At 58.5% G+C, this 16,625-nt stretch overlaps 1 protein-coding gene and 1 long non-coding RNA gene across 2 annotated transcripts in view; one reads left to right on the top strand and one right to left on the bottom strand.

Moving 5' to 3' along the window:
• The window catches only part of BCL2A1 (BCL2 related protein A1), a 60,925-nt gene that overhangs the window by 13,640 nt on the left and 30,660 nt on the right, over positions 1-16,625 (bottom strand). Inside the window, exon 5 of the mRNA XM_086711758.1 lies at positions 1,312-1,571. Coding sequence (XP_086567884.1) covers positions 1,312-1,571 — 260 coding nt within the window. The remainder of the gene's footprint in view (positions 1-1,311; positions 1,572-16,625) is intronic.
• Positions 6,735-11,110, top strand: LOC147580514 (uncharacterized). The gene is made up of 2 exons (XR_015253014.1): positions 6,735-7,385; positions 7,841-11,110. It is a non-coding gene; the product is annotated as an uncharacterized LOC147580514 (long non-coding RNA).

Here is a 16,625-nt window from a genome sequence, read left to right as displayed (position 1 = left end):
AGTGTAGTCGGCGTGGCCCTCACAGCAGCCTGGCAGAGAGGAAACTGACCTGGGAGGGATCCAGGAGGCAGTCTGGAGCCACCCTGCCCAGCCCCGCTCCCACCAGGCCACCGCAGGGCTGCGAACCCCCTGGGTCCCGACCCCCTGGAGACAAGGTGGCCTGGATCTCATGCCTCCCACTGTGTCATCAGCCCCCTCCTGTTCCGGCGGGGTTCGATGGGGGGCAGGAGGGAAGAGCCCTGAGGTGATCCTGGCTGGCGAGTGGCCCGGGGAACCCAAGCTCCAGGACAGGGCCCCAGTGCGTGACCTCAGGCACAGGCTGCTGAGGTCGACTTCTCTTTTCCCCAAAGGCGGAACCTGTGGGGGAAACTGCTGGGGTTTTGGCTGCTCCAGGAGGTGGCTCGGGGGAGCCCCCAGCCCTGGCTAACTCTTAGCGCCGGAGTGAGTCAAGCTGCGTCCCCTTCCCGAGCCGTGGCGGGAGCTGACTCTCCAGAGAGCACTGGTCTTCAACACAAGGGCAGGGGCATGTGCACCACAGGACATCTGCCTCCGTCCGTCTGCTGGGGCCACGCCTCAACCATCAGAAAACAACAAAGGCCAGTCTGCTCCCAGTCAAGAAAAGCCACTGTCCTGGGGCTCCTGGGGGCTCCGTCAGTTGAGCGTCTGACTTCGGCTCAGGTCATGATCTCATGGTCTGTGAGTTCGAACCCTGCGTCGGGCTCTGTGCTCGGAGCCTGGAGCCTGTTTTGGATTCTGTGTCTCCTCTTTCTGCCCCTAACCCACTCACATTCTGTCTCTGTCTCTCTCAAAAATAAATAAACATTAAAAAAAAATTTTTTTTTTAATTAAAAAAAAGAAAAAAAAAAAAAAGAAAAGCCACTGTCCCAATGTGACGAGGCTCCTGGGGGGAGCTTGTTTTCCATCCAGGGAGACAAATTTCCAGGAAGTTCTGTGAGCGAAATAAGCGGGTAGGACCCCCTCCAAGTCTCCTGCTGTGTTTGGGAGAAAGGCCTAGGTGGGTGCTGGAGAAAACACGGAGCTGGGAAGGAAGGGAGCTGGGAGGCACGGAGGGCTGGAGAGAGGCGTCCACAGACGTGGCTCCTGGGGTTGGATTTTCAACTACGGTTGTAGAGGCCACAAAGGGGATGGAAGGCGGGGGGGGGAAGGCCAGGGGGAGGTTAAAATTACGAATGGTCCCACATAAGACAGAATGCCTGTGTGCCACCTGGAACACCGCGCTAGTCTGTCCTTCGCACCTGTGCGCTCAGGTGCGCGCCCGGACCAGCCTCTCCTTCCCCGTCTGCGTCTTACTTGGATACCCGTTGCCCTGCTCACGGCGCTGTCACTACCACGGCCGGCCACGCTGAGGATTTTCCCGACGCTGATGTCACGGCTGAAGCTACATCGGTCCTGGCACCAAGTTCCACCCAGCAAAGTGGAAGCAGTCTTCTTCTCTCCCCGAATGTCATCGTGGGGGAAGGTACGCAGGAGAAGAGCCCGTTTGAATGGGACCGTCGAGTGAGTGCGGCAGAAGGCCTCGGACTTTCCCTGCTCGGGATGGAACAGCTGATCTAAAACAGAAAGGGAGGAAGCAGAAGTGTGTTCGGTGACAGCAGGTGAGACCGGGCCGCCCGAGGGCAGCGCTCTGTGCGGAGCAAGAACTCAGAACACCCCGAAGCCGCTGCCTCGGCCGACGCTTCCCGAGCTCTCTGAGCACCTGCCACGGGCGGGGCCCCGCGCGGCATCCAGGGGTGGTGCTGTTAGCAGGCGCTCACGGTGCAAGAGTCTCCCAAACCCCCAGATGTTTCTGCCACAGAGCATTAGGGACACTGGCACAGCACAACAGGACCTGAAGTTCAGCGGGGGGCCAGGAGCGTCCCCGAGAGAAGGCCAGCTTCAAGCTGGCTCCTGGGGACGAATACAGGACCCTCGGGCCGAGCCTGAGCACAGCCAGGGGGGAGTACAGACGTGCGTCCCGACCCAGCTGGCCCAGCTCTCAGCCACGCCAAGAGCACATGCGGATCCGAGGCCACGGCAGCTCGGGGGGCTTGGAATGGGCCAAAAAGGAACAGGAACCTTGGGAGGTTTTTAAAAAATTTTTTAAATGTTTTTTATTTATTTTTAGGGGAAAGAGTGTGAGCGGGGGAGGGGCAGAGAGAGAGGGAGACACAGAATCCGAAGCAGGCTCCAGGCTCCGAGCCGTCAGCACAGAGCCTGACGCGGGGCTTGAACTCATCAACTGTGAGATCGTGACCTGAGCCGAAGTCGGACACTCAACCGACTGAGCCACCCGGGCGCCCCTGAACCTCAGGAGGTTTACACAGGGGAGAGACATGGTCAGATCTGTGATCTAGGAGGTACTGTCTCTGCAGGACTGATTACTGAGGAAGACGGGAAAACAGGGTGTTCATCAGTGCTATTGAGGGAGGATTTCCAGACGTAAAAATTCATCCACTTGAAGCACGCCCTTCAGTGAGTTCTCACCCGTGTCAACATCCCCGTCAGCACACGAAGTGTTTCGACCACCCCAAGATGTCTCTTCGTGCCCCTTTGTGGCCGGTCCCCTATGCCCCCCTCTGGCCACGGGCCACCACTGGTCTGCTGGATGTCACGGGGGGCTCCTTTTCCCTGGCCTGAAATCCCACAAACGGGACATCAGTCAGCGCACACGCCTGGCTTCTGGCACTCAGCTGAACGGCTTCGGTCGTGCACGCGGTTGAGAAAATCAAGTGTGTTCTTTTTTATTACTGAGCGATACGTTCTGTCGTGTGGATCTGCCTCGAGGGGTTTATCCGTTCTCCGCCCGGTGGTTTGGGAGGTCACGAATAAAGCTGCTAAAAACCGCTGCACGCCAAGTCTTCCTAGCGGACTGAGTGTTCGTCTCTCCCAGGGAAACATCTAGCGGTGGGATTGCGGGGGCCGTGCGGTAAGCGGCTCATTCTGGCTGCGGCGTTCTGTACGGATAAGCTCAAACTCATTGGAAACCACTGCAGCATGCGCTGAAGTGACTGTGCCACCGTGCCCCAGCTCCGCCACATGTGGGGCCCCGGGCGCCCCGCCTCCCCGCCAACACTCGTGTGGTCCGTCCTTGTAATGTTACCCTTCTGGTGGGTCTGGAGTGACACCTCATTGTGGTTTTAACACCTCTGTGTGTTCACTGGCCGTTTCTGTACCTTCTTTTCGCGAAGCATCCGTTCAAAGCACGTGTCCGTCTCCTAAAAACTCAAATTGTTCTCTTTACCGAGTTGAACAGTTCTTTACAAGTTCTGGAACCTAACCGCGGCCGCTGAGGTCACGTCGGGCACAGACGATGAGGCCCGAGCCAGGACCACACAGACACCGACGAGGAGCGGTCAGGAGACCCCGAGCGGCAGACGTGCGGGGTTTGGAGGAGGACACGGGCCGCATCCGTGGCTCCGAAGGGGCATCAGGGAAAGAGAAGAGGGTGAACTTGAGCCCCAGAGAGCCTGTGGGGCTGAGGCTGGGACAGGAAGGCGTGGCAGCCGTGTCAGCTGGCCCCCCTGCAGTAATGCTGTTGCGTAAGGAGCCCCCCGGCCCCGTGCAGCGCTCCGACGGGGGCTCCGCGTGCCCGCGGGTGTGAGCGCAGCTGGGCAGACGGGGGAGCCGACCCCGGAGCCAGATGTGCACGCGGCTGGGACGGCCCCGCTCTGCCGTCTCCCGTCCCTGAGGGACGAGTGGCCTGTGTGCCACTGCTGGAGAAGGCCGACGCACAAGGGCGTGAGCCCAACACGGAAACGGGCTTCAAGCCTCCACCGCCCTGGACGGTGCGGATCACACGGCCCCTCCTGCAGCAGGAGGGGAGTGAGTATTTGCCAAGTAATCGAAGCATTATGTCCGCCGTGAAGGAGGTCCCTCCCCGGCTCAAGAAAAGACGGGTCTTTATTGAGCTGGTTTTGTAGGAACATGTATCGTTTTGTCCAGCAGCACTTCCCTTTTATTCTGAGGGGTCGTCTGCTCCACAGCCCCCATCACACGGTCCCAGCTGGAGGTACGTGCTCGGCCGCAAACCCTCCAAACCCTGAGTACAGTTGACGGATGGGGCAGGCACCTGACCTCCGCACAACTGGAACCCTCCCTCGAGGCTTTAAGCGCTGAAACGCGGTGCGGCCAACACCGCCCTCCCCGGTGCCCAGGCTCCGGCGACGGGGCCGCATGGGTTGTGTCACCCGGGAGAGGAAGTCGGTGAGCACAAACGGAACCCACACGCAGGGAGGAGGGGTGACAGGGACGGAGTGTCCTCGTCGCCCTCAAGTCCTTGGTTCCAGGCGTTTCTCGATCAATTCTTCTTTTTGTCAAAATCAAAATTGTGGTTTTTTATGAACAGGTTTCAAACAAACGTGTCTCCCCATCACGACGCCATCAGGAGAACTCAGGCTGTGGTGTCTCCGAGAACATTCCTGAAAGAAGTCAGGACACAGGTTTTCCGAGATGCAGCGAGGCTCGGTATTCCTCCCTTCCCGGCGTGGGATGGTCACCCCCTGACCTCTGCTCTTCCGGGTCACGGGACCACACTTCCCACGGTGGGTCCCATCCTCGTGGTGTGGGTGGGACCATCTGGCAGCCCCCGCCCGTAAGTTCTGCCCCGACAGCAAAGCCACTGGGCGCCCTCCCCGCTCCCCGCTCCCCGCTCCGGGCCTGATCTAGGACGCGCGGAGCTCTGGGCCATCTTCCCGCTCAGTGTGCCTCTCCCACGTGCTTCCTGTGAACCCGGACCCCCAGGGCCACCTGCCTGCCTGGCCTCTCCACCCACATGGTGAGCGGGCATCCCAGATTTCACGTGTCCAGACCAAACTTCTGATTTCCCGCGTGCCCCCAGCCCAGCCCACTCCTCCCTCGTGTCCCCATCTCAGGAAATGGCGTCGCCATCCACCGGGCACAGAGCCCGGGACCGTGCCCGTCCGCTCTGTTTAACGCGCGCGCCACGTCCACCTGACGGCACGTCCCGACGTGTCACCTGGCGGTGTGTCTTGACAGCGCTGCCTCCGAGACGTGTCCCAACCCGAGGAGGCCGAGTCTCGTCCCGCCCCCGTCACATCCTGCCTAGACCTGCAACGGTCCCCCGACGGGGCTCCGCCCGCACCCTCCTGGCCACGGTCACCCGACCACACGGCGCGGGCCGCCCCGCCTTACTGCCTCGCAGGCGCTCGGCCAGGCAGACAAGGAGCGCGAGCAAGAGCAGGGGGTGGGGGTCCCCCGAGGGAGTTCCGAGTCCAGTACGACCTCAGTAGCTGCCACAGCCTGGGCCAGGCGCCTCTCCCGCGCGCAAATCTCGGCCGTGGCGCCTCGTCCTACCGGGCGCCACGCCGTCGGGCACGGGCCCAGAAAGCCGAGGCCCCCTTGGGACGACGAGGCGGAGCTCTCGGGGACGGTCGGCACCGGACGTCTTCAGAAGAGCGCAGACCGGCCTCGCGGCCTCAGAGGGGCTCCCTTCCGCGCTTCCTGCCACGGCATGAGGCCCGTGAGTCACCGGGCACAGGTGAGGGTCACACTGCGGCCTCGTGTCAAACCCTTGTCTTACCAACCTTCAGAGCCAGGAGCCGAAAGTCAACGGTGCCTTGCCTTGGGGTTTGCCGGAACGAACCGCGCTTCGGCGAGGTTTTTGGTGCACACGGCCCATTTGACTTGTGTGTGTGTGTGTGTGTGTGTGTGTGTACGTGTGCTCACGCACACGTCACGCAGAATGTCCCACAGTGACCGCTCGTGATCGTACGTTCACTGGCAGTGACCACATCCACGCTCTTGAGCCACCATCCCCACCGCCCGCCCCCCGAACACTTTCATCGTCCCGTGCGACGATCACTCTGAGCCGCTAAATGATAGCTCCCCGCCCCCACCCGGGCCCCGGCAGCCACCATGCCCCCCCCCATCCCCGTGAGTGAGCGGCGCTGGCCTGCCTCGTGTACGTGAACTGCGGCTCATGTCCCCGAGCGCGGTGTCCTCGAGGTTCATCCGGGCCGCCTCCTGTGTCACAACCTCCTTCCCTTTCAAGGCTACGCGGTATTTCGTCCCGTGTGTAAACCACACTTTGTGGATCCCCTGGCTTGTCGGTGCACGGCACCTCGCGTGCGCCTTCTGGCCGTAGCGGGAACCGCTGGTGTGCACGTGGGTGTGCAAGTATCTGCCGAGTCCCTGCTGGCGTTCTTTCGGACCCACGCCTGTCAGCGGAGCTGCGGGCTCACGTCCGTCTGAGGTCGTGAAGGACGTACTGGTTGTGAGGGAAGGAGAAGGCGGGGACGGAAACGAGGTCTTGTTACCGAGAGTCGCTGAAGGCGGGCTTTGGTTTCGGGATTGCTCCCCCTCTGCTCACACACGCCTCGGGGCACACACGTGCTCCCACACATGCACACACACGCACACCTACACATCTCACACGCACACTCACATACACACACACACACATATACACGCACGCTCAATACTCGCACATACACATGCACACACGTGCACACGATGCACCCACACCACACACACACGTGCTTACGCGTCACGCTTACACTCGCTCACAGGCACATATACATGCACACGCTCGTGCTCACACATACATGCACTTACACATCACACTGACACACACACAGCCCCTGTGAACGTGCTGGAGCCTGACTGTGAACCAACCGACTGTAAGGAAAATGCCCGTGACCAGACGTCGGCAACAACCTCACAAACGGTCACGGGCGACCCCTGCTGGTGCTGCCGCCTGGGACCCGAGGGGACACTGGGATGGAGGGATTGACGGTGTCTGGACTTTGCCAACTTCTCCGTGACTGCGCTGTCCTCGATCCCTGTGACCCCACTCCGTGATCCTTGTGACCTCTATGTCCACGATCCCTGTGACCTCACCGTCCCGATCTTGGCCGTAGGAGGGGAGCCCCACGAACTGCTGTGGTTGATCCTCAAACTAAGGATGAAACACTGAGGGCCGTTGGACACATGGACGCCCTCACCAGGCCCAGGCTCTTGCCTGCCCCTCCGTTCACGCCCGGGCTCCCCTTCCCCCACCCCCGTTCACACCCTCACCAGTCCGGCACATTCCGGCACTGCCTCCCCCCCACCCCCCCGCCCTCAGGACGCTGCTCCAGCGGCAAGAAAGGCCAAAAATCACTCCCATCAGGCCCTTCATGCCCAAAGGCTTCTGGAACGCTGTGTCCCTCACTCCCCACGTGGTGGGGACTCCGTGCACCCTGGCCTGAGTCAGAAGCCACCATCGTGTCACCAGTGACCGGATCTGTAAAGGAGACTGGATGCCCCCCTTCACAAAGGCACCTGCCGCCTCCAGCAGGGACACGACCCGGCAGAGAGAGGGGCCCGGGCTGCAGTGACGTCCCGCCTGCTTGGAAACATGACCCCAGTCTCTCAGGGAAGCAAAGGTGATTCTCAGCAGGAGGACCCCCTGTCGATGCGAGGTGGTCCCCCACGCTCTAAGGACTGGGGGTGCCCCCGAGTTCCCCCGACACCTTCCTCCCTCCCAGCGGCACACGGCAGCTCAGGGTCCTGACCGCCCGGAGGGAACGCTCAGACCCGGACGTAGGCCCAGCGCAAGCTCGGGCTTCCTGGGCCCGTTTTCCTCTCTGGACCTGTCTTTCCACCTGTAAGCCCCTCCGCACGTGGACCAGAAGAACATTTCCAGATTTTCTCCCAGCTCCCCAAAGACACGGAGAGCCAGCAGGGGAAGGACAGAGAGGGAGGGAGAGAGAGAGAATCCCAAGCAGGCTCCTCAGAGTCAGCGCAGAGCCCGACGCGGGGCTCAGTCCCACGAACTGTGAGATCGTGACCGGAGCCAGACGCTTAACTGACTGAGCCCCCCGGGTGCCCCTCCCCTCAGGACTGCTTCCACTTCAGCAAAGGGAACGCGAGGTGCGGAGCAAGACGGAACGAGAGGGGCAACGGGTCAGACGCTAGCGACGAGTCGGGGGTGCCCGGCGGCCGTCCACGCTGCCCCATCTTGCAGGTATGAAAATTCCTCCCGGGCACAAGTGTTTTGTTGACAACAGAAGCTCGGTTGCACTGGAGTATCTTCGTGACCTCGTTCTAATCGTTCTAATGAAGGTGACTTCCAAAGGAAACCCCCCTCCTCTGTCACCCCCGGAGCCCCTGCCTCCGCGCCTGCCACAGACAGCTTCTAACGTCGCGCCGGCAAGCTCGGGGGAGGGGGGTTTCCAGAACCTTCTCTTCCCACTTCCCATTTCTCGAGTCATTTGAACTATCACATATGTAAAGAAAAATGTCACGGGCGGGGAAAACACAAGCTCTCGGGGCCTGGAGGAGGGAAAGCCCAGTCCCCGGAGTTGAGCCCCCCTCTTGGCACTTGGTCCTGGGACGGAGGGGCTGGTGGTCAGAGGTACGTCCCCGTGTCATTATGGGGACCGTGCCCGGTGGCCCCGAGGAAGCACCAGGGCTCCGGAAAATGGTCTGGAGGCCACGTGGCCTGTGCTGCCTCCTCACTGCTTGAGAGCTGCTCGTCAGTACAGGGCCACCTGCTCAGGGGTCCCCCCACCACAGGGAGCTTGGGGCCACTGGTGTGGACCCTCTAGGGGAGATGCCTGCACCCCTTTTCCCACAAGTAGAGGGGCCGGCAGGATACAGGGACTCAGAACCCCAGACAGAGGGGCCCGGTCCCAGCCCCTGCCCTCTCTGGCCCCGTCCCCTCCCTGCCAGCCTGCTGGCTCCCGCCCACACCAGTGAGGGCTTGTACCCCGAGGGCTCGTGCTGGTGTGCACGGCCGGCCCGTGGGTCCCCAGCTCAGGACCGCAGGCCGCCTGCCCGGGGCCCCTCCAGGCTCCGAACAGCACGTGCAGGCGGGAAAGCCGCTGGGGTCACCGGCAGCGAAAGCGCCAGCTCCGGCTTTGTCATGTTTCCCCGGTCGTGAGTTTGAAGCAACGAAAGCCAAGCACGCAGACCTGGGCCATGTGGGTTTTTAACGGGCCCAGAAGGAGGCCCTCCCGAGTAGGACTGCGGGCCTCACAGGAGCGGGTGCCAGGGGCAGAGGAGAGTCAGGTGCTGGCCCCAGGGACGTCCCAGGCTGGGATGCGGGCGAGACAGAGAGAGAAGCCACCGGAAAACAAAACAGACAACAGGGACTGTCAAGGACTCTGAGGGGATACAGGCATGTTTGAGGGAAACGGTATTCGCTGCACCCCCGCGTGGCCGGCAGTAAGAGGTACACCTCCTGTCACCTCCTGTCACCTCCGTGTCACGGTGTCCCCTGGTGTCCAACACCCAGGACTCGACAGGCCTCACAGCCGACGCAGCAGTCGGAATTAAAATCCAGGACCGTCTGACTCCAAAACGCACAGGTGAGATGCTGTTTAGACTCTTTTTCAATTCACACGTGGACACGAGTCATGCAAACATTTGTCAGCTCTGTTCACCACGACCCACGGGCAAGGTTTCGGTGTCACCGCTGACCGTGGTCACGGGGGCTCCCAGAGGGCACCCGTCGCCCAGGACGACATGCCTCGGGGCCCCCAGTGGGACACAGCAGAAGCAGGAAGCCCTCCGTCTGGTACCTGCTGTCGGGCCGAGAGGCTGACGCTCAGACAGGCTGCTGGGCTGGGCGAGGCCGCTGTTGGGTGGCAGAGGCGTCCCCTCCCTCTGCGGCCACTGTGCACCCCGCCAACGCCCCTCGTGGGTGAGGGACCCCCTCGCCTGCGACGCCTCCTGTGAAGCTCGGAAGTTCCCACAGGGAAGACCCGCCTTCGAGTCGCTCACGGCAGTGACAGTGACGGGACGGTGTGCCGTGTGCGGACAGACGGGGACACGGGCTGGGCTGGAAAGCCTCCCAGATGAGACGGTGACGGAGCTGACACTCCAGGCTGTGTGGAATTTGCCCAGAGAGACAGCCAGGCGGAGAGCTGGGCCCAGGGATGGGCAAGGTGCGGGGGCTGTGAGCAGCTCGGCAGAAACCAGCGTCCCGCAGCCGGGGACCGAGGCAAGACCTTATCCTGTTTGCGGGGGGCTTGAAGCAAGGCACCCGCGCAGTCACATCTGCATTCTGGAAAGAACATTCCGGAAGCAGGGGCGAGTCCGGGTGGGAGAAGACCAGTGTGATGGAGGTGGGGTAGGATGTGCCCGTAGCCGGTGACACACGCTCGGGACCCAGACAAGGCAGAGACCACTGGGTGGAGAGGAGCAGGCAGTGGACGAGAGGACTCAGGGAGCAGAGACACAGTGGCCAGTGGCAAGGGCATCGGGACACTGGAGGGTCACGTGGGTCAGGGACACTCGTGCTGCAGTGACACCCAAGAAAGGAGGGCACGTTTGGTGGGGAGGAGCAGGTCTGCCTGGGGCACGGCGCGGGTGACGCATGGACGGGGCACTCACGGGGGGCAATCCGGTGGGTCTGCGGCTCAGGAGAGACGTTGCGGCTGGACATCGGGACGCAAGGATTTGGGGGTCATTAACGCACTTCCAGTTCCAGGGTTCTGGGAGCCGCTGAAGTCACCCAGGGAGAAGGGGGCTAGAGAGGCAGTGGGGGCGGTGCCCACGGGAGCCTGACGCCGTCTGTGAGCTTGCGGAGCCCACGCAAGACCGAGGAGGCGCAGAAACCGGGGGCGACTCACGGACTCTCCAGGATACCTGAGGGCTTCCCAAGGGCAGCCGGGCACCGAGCTCCAGGGGGGACCCTGCTTCACGCGCGCTCTTTCCCGAGGTCTCCTTCCCCTCCCGCCCCGCACCCCCGGCCTCCCTCGGTGGCGCGGCCCCCAGGGGGTGCAAACCTCCAGCAGAGCGACAGCTCACAGGGTCGGTGTCTCTGCGGAGAAGGTGCTAAGAAGAAACCAGCCGAAAAACTTCACCTTAAAGACAATCCGGGGACGGGTCACTATGTGCTTTTGGCGGATTACCAACCGAATGGCATTTGTACAACAAAACCCCTTTCGCTCCTGCCTCCTTAAACAGTAACAAAATGGTTCTCGGTGCTGACGGCCGTAAAGGACATAAAATAAAAAGGCAGATGGGGAGGAACCCTCGCAAAAAGGATAGTCATCCACGGATGTACAGCGAAGATGAAATGATTTTTAAGGCCCTATTTGATTAAGAGATTTCCAATGGAAGGGCACACTTTTATATAAAGATTTATAGTATGTTTATGTTATTTTGGGTGCTAGTGATTGTAATATGGAACACAAAAGAGGTTTTCAACACTTCGGATCCCAGAGTTGCAAGAAATGCAAGAAGTCAAGCGTTTCAGTGGTTTTGTTGCTGACCTCTCCGTCAGAGGGTCTCAGACCAAAGTAGAGGAAGGAAGCCAGGCCAGAACAGGGCGCAGGGCACGGGTGGGTCGTGCAGGGTGTGGGCAGGCAGGCGGGCCGGGCACAGGGTGCGGGGGGGCGGGGGGGCCGGCGGAGGGTGCAGGGCCCCGGGCAGGAGCAGTTCAAGAGGAGCAGCCTGCTGAACGTTCAGGGTTCGGACGGAGCACAGGCAACGGGGTCAACATTTGACGCCCCCACAGGAGAAACGTCACCCGAGAGCTGAACGGGACACACGGATGTTCACAGCGGCACAAGTGGGGACCATCGTGGGATGCTGGGTGGACCAGCTGCCAGCCTCTGCGCCCATCTCATAGACGGGGGAGCTGAGGCCCCGAGAGGTGTCCCGCCCAAGCTCAGCGCTCCTCTCCCCGCGCCGCCCACTCCTCACAAGCACAACCACTAACTCACGGGGCTGCAGCCTCGCGCCTGGCTTGAAGCCGGCCGGACCGACAAGGGGGACGCAATGCGGGTCTGCGGGTGGTCATCAGGGCCGTGGGGTGTCGGAGAGGCGCCACCGGCTGGTTCGCTCCGGCTGAGCCCGCGGCTCAGAGTGACCTGGGGCTGGGCCTTCCTCCCGTCCGGCCTCTGGACTTGCTGTGGGAGAGGTGGTGAGCTGGGGACCCCCTTGAGGTCCGGGGAGCTGAGGGATGGGGCTCTCTGCTCCCAGCACCCCCACCTCCGCCAGAGCACCTCTTCTTGTCTGTGCCTGCTGGGCTGGGTGCCGCGAAAGGGTTCCTTCGAGAAAAGTGTTTTGTCACTTAAAGAAAAAAGCCGACCCCTCGGCTTTTCCTGTTCTGCTGCTATTTGTTCTGCCTGAAGGATTTACTAATTCAGTTCACTGAACACTTACTGAACACACACTACATAATGACAGTCTCTATAAACACAGAGAGAAGCACGATGTGTCCCTCTCCTCAGTGGGCTTAAAATCTGGCAGGGGAACTGCGGGTGGGAGTGCCAGCTGGTGCAGCCGCTCTGGAAAACTGCGTGGAGGTTCCTCAGAAGCTAAACATAGAAGTACCCTACGACCCAGCAGTCGCACTACTAGGCATTTATCCACGGGATACAGGTGTGCTGTTTCGAAGGGACTCATGCACCCCCGTGTTTATAGCAGCACTGTCGACAACAGCCAGAGTATGGAAAGAGCCCAATGTCCATCGATGGATGAACGGATAAAGAAGATGTGGTATATATACCATGGAGTATTACTCGGCAGTCAAAAAGAATGCAATCTTGCCATTTGCAACCACGTGGATGGAACTGGAGGGGATTATGCTAAGTGAAATTAGTCAGAGAAAGACAACAGTCATATGACTTCACTCATATGAGGACTTTATGAGACAAAACAGATGAACGTAAGGGAAGGGAAAAAATAATATAAAAACAGGGAAGGGGACAAAACAGAAGAGACTCTTAAATACGGAGAACAAACAAGAGGGTTACTGGAGGGGGTGTGGGAGGGGTGATGGGCTAAATGGGGAAGGGGCATTAAATAGGACACTGGTTGGGATGAGCACTGGGTGTTATACGTAGGAGAAAAATCACTGGCATCTACTCCTGAAATCATTACTGTACTACATGCTGGCTAACTTGGATGTAAATTAAAAACTAAATCTAGGGGCGCCTGGGTGACGCAGTGAGTTAAGCGTCCGACTTCAGCCAGGTCACGATCTCGCGGTCCGTGAGTTCGAGCCCCGCGTCGGGCTCTGGGCTGATGGCTCAGAGCCTGGAGCCTGTTTCCGATTCTGTGTCTCCCTCTCTCTCTGCCCCTCCCCCGTTCATGCTCTGTCTCTCTCTGTCCCAAAAATAAATAAACGTTAAAAAAAAAAAAAAAAAAAAAAAAAACTAAATCTAGCCAGGGAGACAGTATGAGAAGGGATGATTATGCAGATCATGAAGTAGGGAAGGACTTTAAAGAGGAGGTGACATTTGAGCTGGGCTTTGCAGACTACATAGGAGTTGGAGCTCCATGCCCAGCGATGGTGCACTGAACGACCCACCAAAGCCGACTGAACAGTGGCTCTGTGGGGGCAGGGAGGTGAGGAGGCAGGAGCCACGACTGGGCCCAGATACAAGATGGGGACAAAACCGGGGAGTCTAAGCATTTGGGGCCGTTTCTCACAGGGCAGCATTTACCCTTCTGTCCTGTCTCAGGACAGCGGAGAGGCTAAGAGTCACTGTGATATCCACACACGGTGTGAAGCTGGGCTCACCCCGGGAGTTCAGAGTCGGTTTAATGTTTTTAAAATCATTCAGAATATTTTCCCAAATGGACGTAATAAAAGGAGCAGTTGTGCGATCAAGTCAGTCAATGCAGGAGAACCTGTGATAAAATGCAGTATCCATTCTGGATGTTCTGAAAAGTAAGTTAATAATAGAAGGGAAGCTCCTTGCTCTGATGTAGAGCGTCAACACAAATAGCCCGGGCGGATGCGGGATGATGCCAGGACCTGCACTTCCACCCCACGTATACACTCAAAACAAGTGGGACGGGTGTCCAGACAAAACCGTGGTGCGCCCAGCAGCCGAAAGGTGGAGTCACGGCAAACGTCCATCAGCTGAGGCGCGAGCAGGAGAAACGTGGTCTCTCCAAACGGTGGGGCATCATTCGGCCATCTGAAGGAAGGGGGCACGACATACCCACACGGTGACCCTGGGAAACACAGAGCCTTCCGGGCGGAGAGCAAGAAAGCAGGTGGGGTGGGCCACGTAGCATGTGACTGCCGGGCGTTGGGGGAGGGAGCATAGTGGCGGCCGCCTGTTGGGGAGGAGTCTCCACGACGGGTGGTGAGGTGTCTGGAATTGAGTCCTGGTGACGGGCGCAGGGCACTGCGGGAGCACGGAGTGCGCTAAGGTAAGTTTTGTTAGGTGCATTTTACCGCACAAAAGTTAGCGTGACCAAATGTGGGCGAGAAGGGGTAACGGCTGGGATTGTGTGTCGCTGGCCAGACTGTAACACGGCATAGCCACTCTGGAAAGCAAGCTGGGCGCTTTCCTTCGACGGAAAAGTGCACAGGACTCGCGTTCCCTCTCCGCCGTGTGCACTCAAGAGGAACGACGGCGTGTTTCCGCAAAGTTTCGTAAAGAACATTCACGCGGCTTTTTTCATGACGGCCCCAAACCAGACACGGCGCAGGGGTCCTACTGAATAAACAAACTGGAGTCCACAGACCCATGGAGTACCGATCAGGGATAAAAAAGGATGGTCGGCTGATCTAGTTAACAACGTGGATGGATGGCAAAAACATTAAGTGAACAAAGCCTTCCAGGAAAGGGAAATGCCGTATCATCCAATGCACAGTTTTCACTGTAAAAAGCAACAACGGAAAAATTGTCTCAGACGAGCAGAACTACGGAGTGATGGTAACACTGGGGTGACAGCAGTGGGATCTGGGTTACTACGCATTGGTCGAAACCGAGCACAGGTGCGCATGTCAGGAGGAATCTCGTGTGCACTTGACCGTCTGTAAATTCTACGTCGAAAGGAAAAACTCTAAGCAAACACCGAATTCTAGTTCACAACATGCAAGCTGCACCATAGGGAAGGAGTGCACTGGGGTCTCCAGTCTACTGGAAATGAAGTGGGTTCGTCGTAGCCAGAGGGACAAGACGGACAGCTGCGTGACAAAGTCAACAACAGCTCGCACACGCTTGCTCCCGTTTCCCTTAAGATGCTCTCGATTCTGCGTACACTTGGGATTTTTCATAACGAAATGTTAGGAGGGAAAATCCTCTGACCCAGCAACTCCACCCAAAGCATTTACGAAGGAAAAACGAAGACGTGTATCCACAAAAAGGCCTTCTGCAAGGCCATTCGTAACAGCTCTATTCGTTTCAGCCCAACGTGGCAAACATCCCAGGTGTCCACCAACAGAGAAATGCACGGAGCGTGCTGCATCTGTACGACATAAGCCAGTCAGCAATAAGAGCGATCGACGGCTGGTACACGCAGAGGAACTTCACAGACATTCGCCGAGAGAGAGAAGCGGGTCGTACGGGAGTTCAGAGGGCGCCTGGGTGGCTCAGTCGGTCGAGTGTCCGACTCCTCATTTCAGCCCGGGTTATGACCACACGGTTCGTGAGTTCAAGCCCTGCATCGGGCTCCGCGCTGATAGCACAGAGCCTGCTTGGGATTCTCTCTCTCTCCCTCTCTCTCTGCCCCACCCCCGCTCGCACTGTCTCTCTCTCTCAAGATGAATAAATAAACTTGAAAACAAACAAACAAAAAAACAGTCTGACAATACCAAGTGTTGGTGGGGACGTGGTCTTTGGGGCGTAAACTGGTACAGTCACCGTGGGAAAGGTCTGGTGCCCTCCACCATCAACACCACGACCCGGCCGTCCCGCTCCTAGGATGCGGCAAACACCCACGAGAGACCCGTGCTCTGCCCACCAGAACACACGTGCAAGAATGTTCGCAGCAACGCATCCGTAGAGCCCGAGACCCGAGTCTGAGGCTCAGAAGTCCAGCCACAAGACAGAAGAGAAACAAGCAGAACGGTGTTTGTCTTGGAGGAGGGGGCTGTACCTGACCGGACACGGAAGCCGTCTGGTTCGCCAGAAATACCTATCTGGAGCCGAGTGTGCTGACCGGAGCATATACCTGTGTGAAAATTCACCGGGCTGCACGGTTAAGCTCACACGCTTTACACACTTTACATGTGATACACCTCGATTTAAAACAGTTTTCAGGGGGGTGCCTGGGTGGCTCGGTCAGGTGAGCATCCTACTCTCAATTTCAGTTCAGGTCATGATCCCAGGGGTGTGGGATCGAGCCCCGTGTTGGGCTCCACACCGAGCGTGGAGCCTGCCTGGGACTGTCTCTCTCTCCTTCTCTCTCTGCTGCTCCCTCACTCGTGCACAATCTCTCCCTCTCTTTCTCTCTGTCTCCAAATTAAAAAAAAAAAAAAAAAAAAAGATCTGATAGAATGTCTCTAAAAATATAATGTGGAAGAATATATTATAAAAAATAAAATAGTTTTTAAAAGCTCCTACTAGATACTATCAATAATGTATTCATGACAAATACTTTTGTTTTTAATTAAAAAAAATTTTTTTAATGTTTATTTATTTCTGAGACAGAGAGAGACAGAGCACGAATGGGGGAGGGGCAGAGAGAGAAGGAGATGCAGAATCCGAAGCAGAGCCGAAGTTGGTCACTCAACCGACTGAGCCACCCAGGTGCCCCATGACAAATGCTTCTTAAACAGGACATCAAGGCACTACCAATAAGGAAAAGACTGATACATTTGACTACATAATAATTAAGCACGACTCTTCATCAAAGGATCTGTTAAGGGAATGACGGGCCTGAGTGGTGATGTTAGCAATACTGCTAACGCAGAGCATCATATCCGT

Source organism: Puma concolor, chromosome B3, assembly GCF_028749965.1.
Source record: "Puma concolor isolate L17-30 chromosome B3, mPumCon1.1.hap2, whole genome shotgun sequence".
NCBI classification, from domain to species: Eukaryota; Metazoa; Chordata; class Mammalia; order Carnivora; family Felidae; genus Puma; species Puma concolor.
The sequence above is the reverse complement of the archived record's forward strand: the minus strand, read 5'-3'. Positions and strand labels throughout refer to the sequence as shown.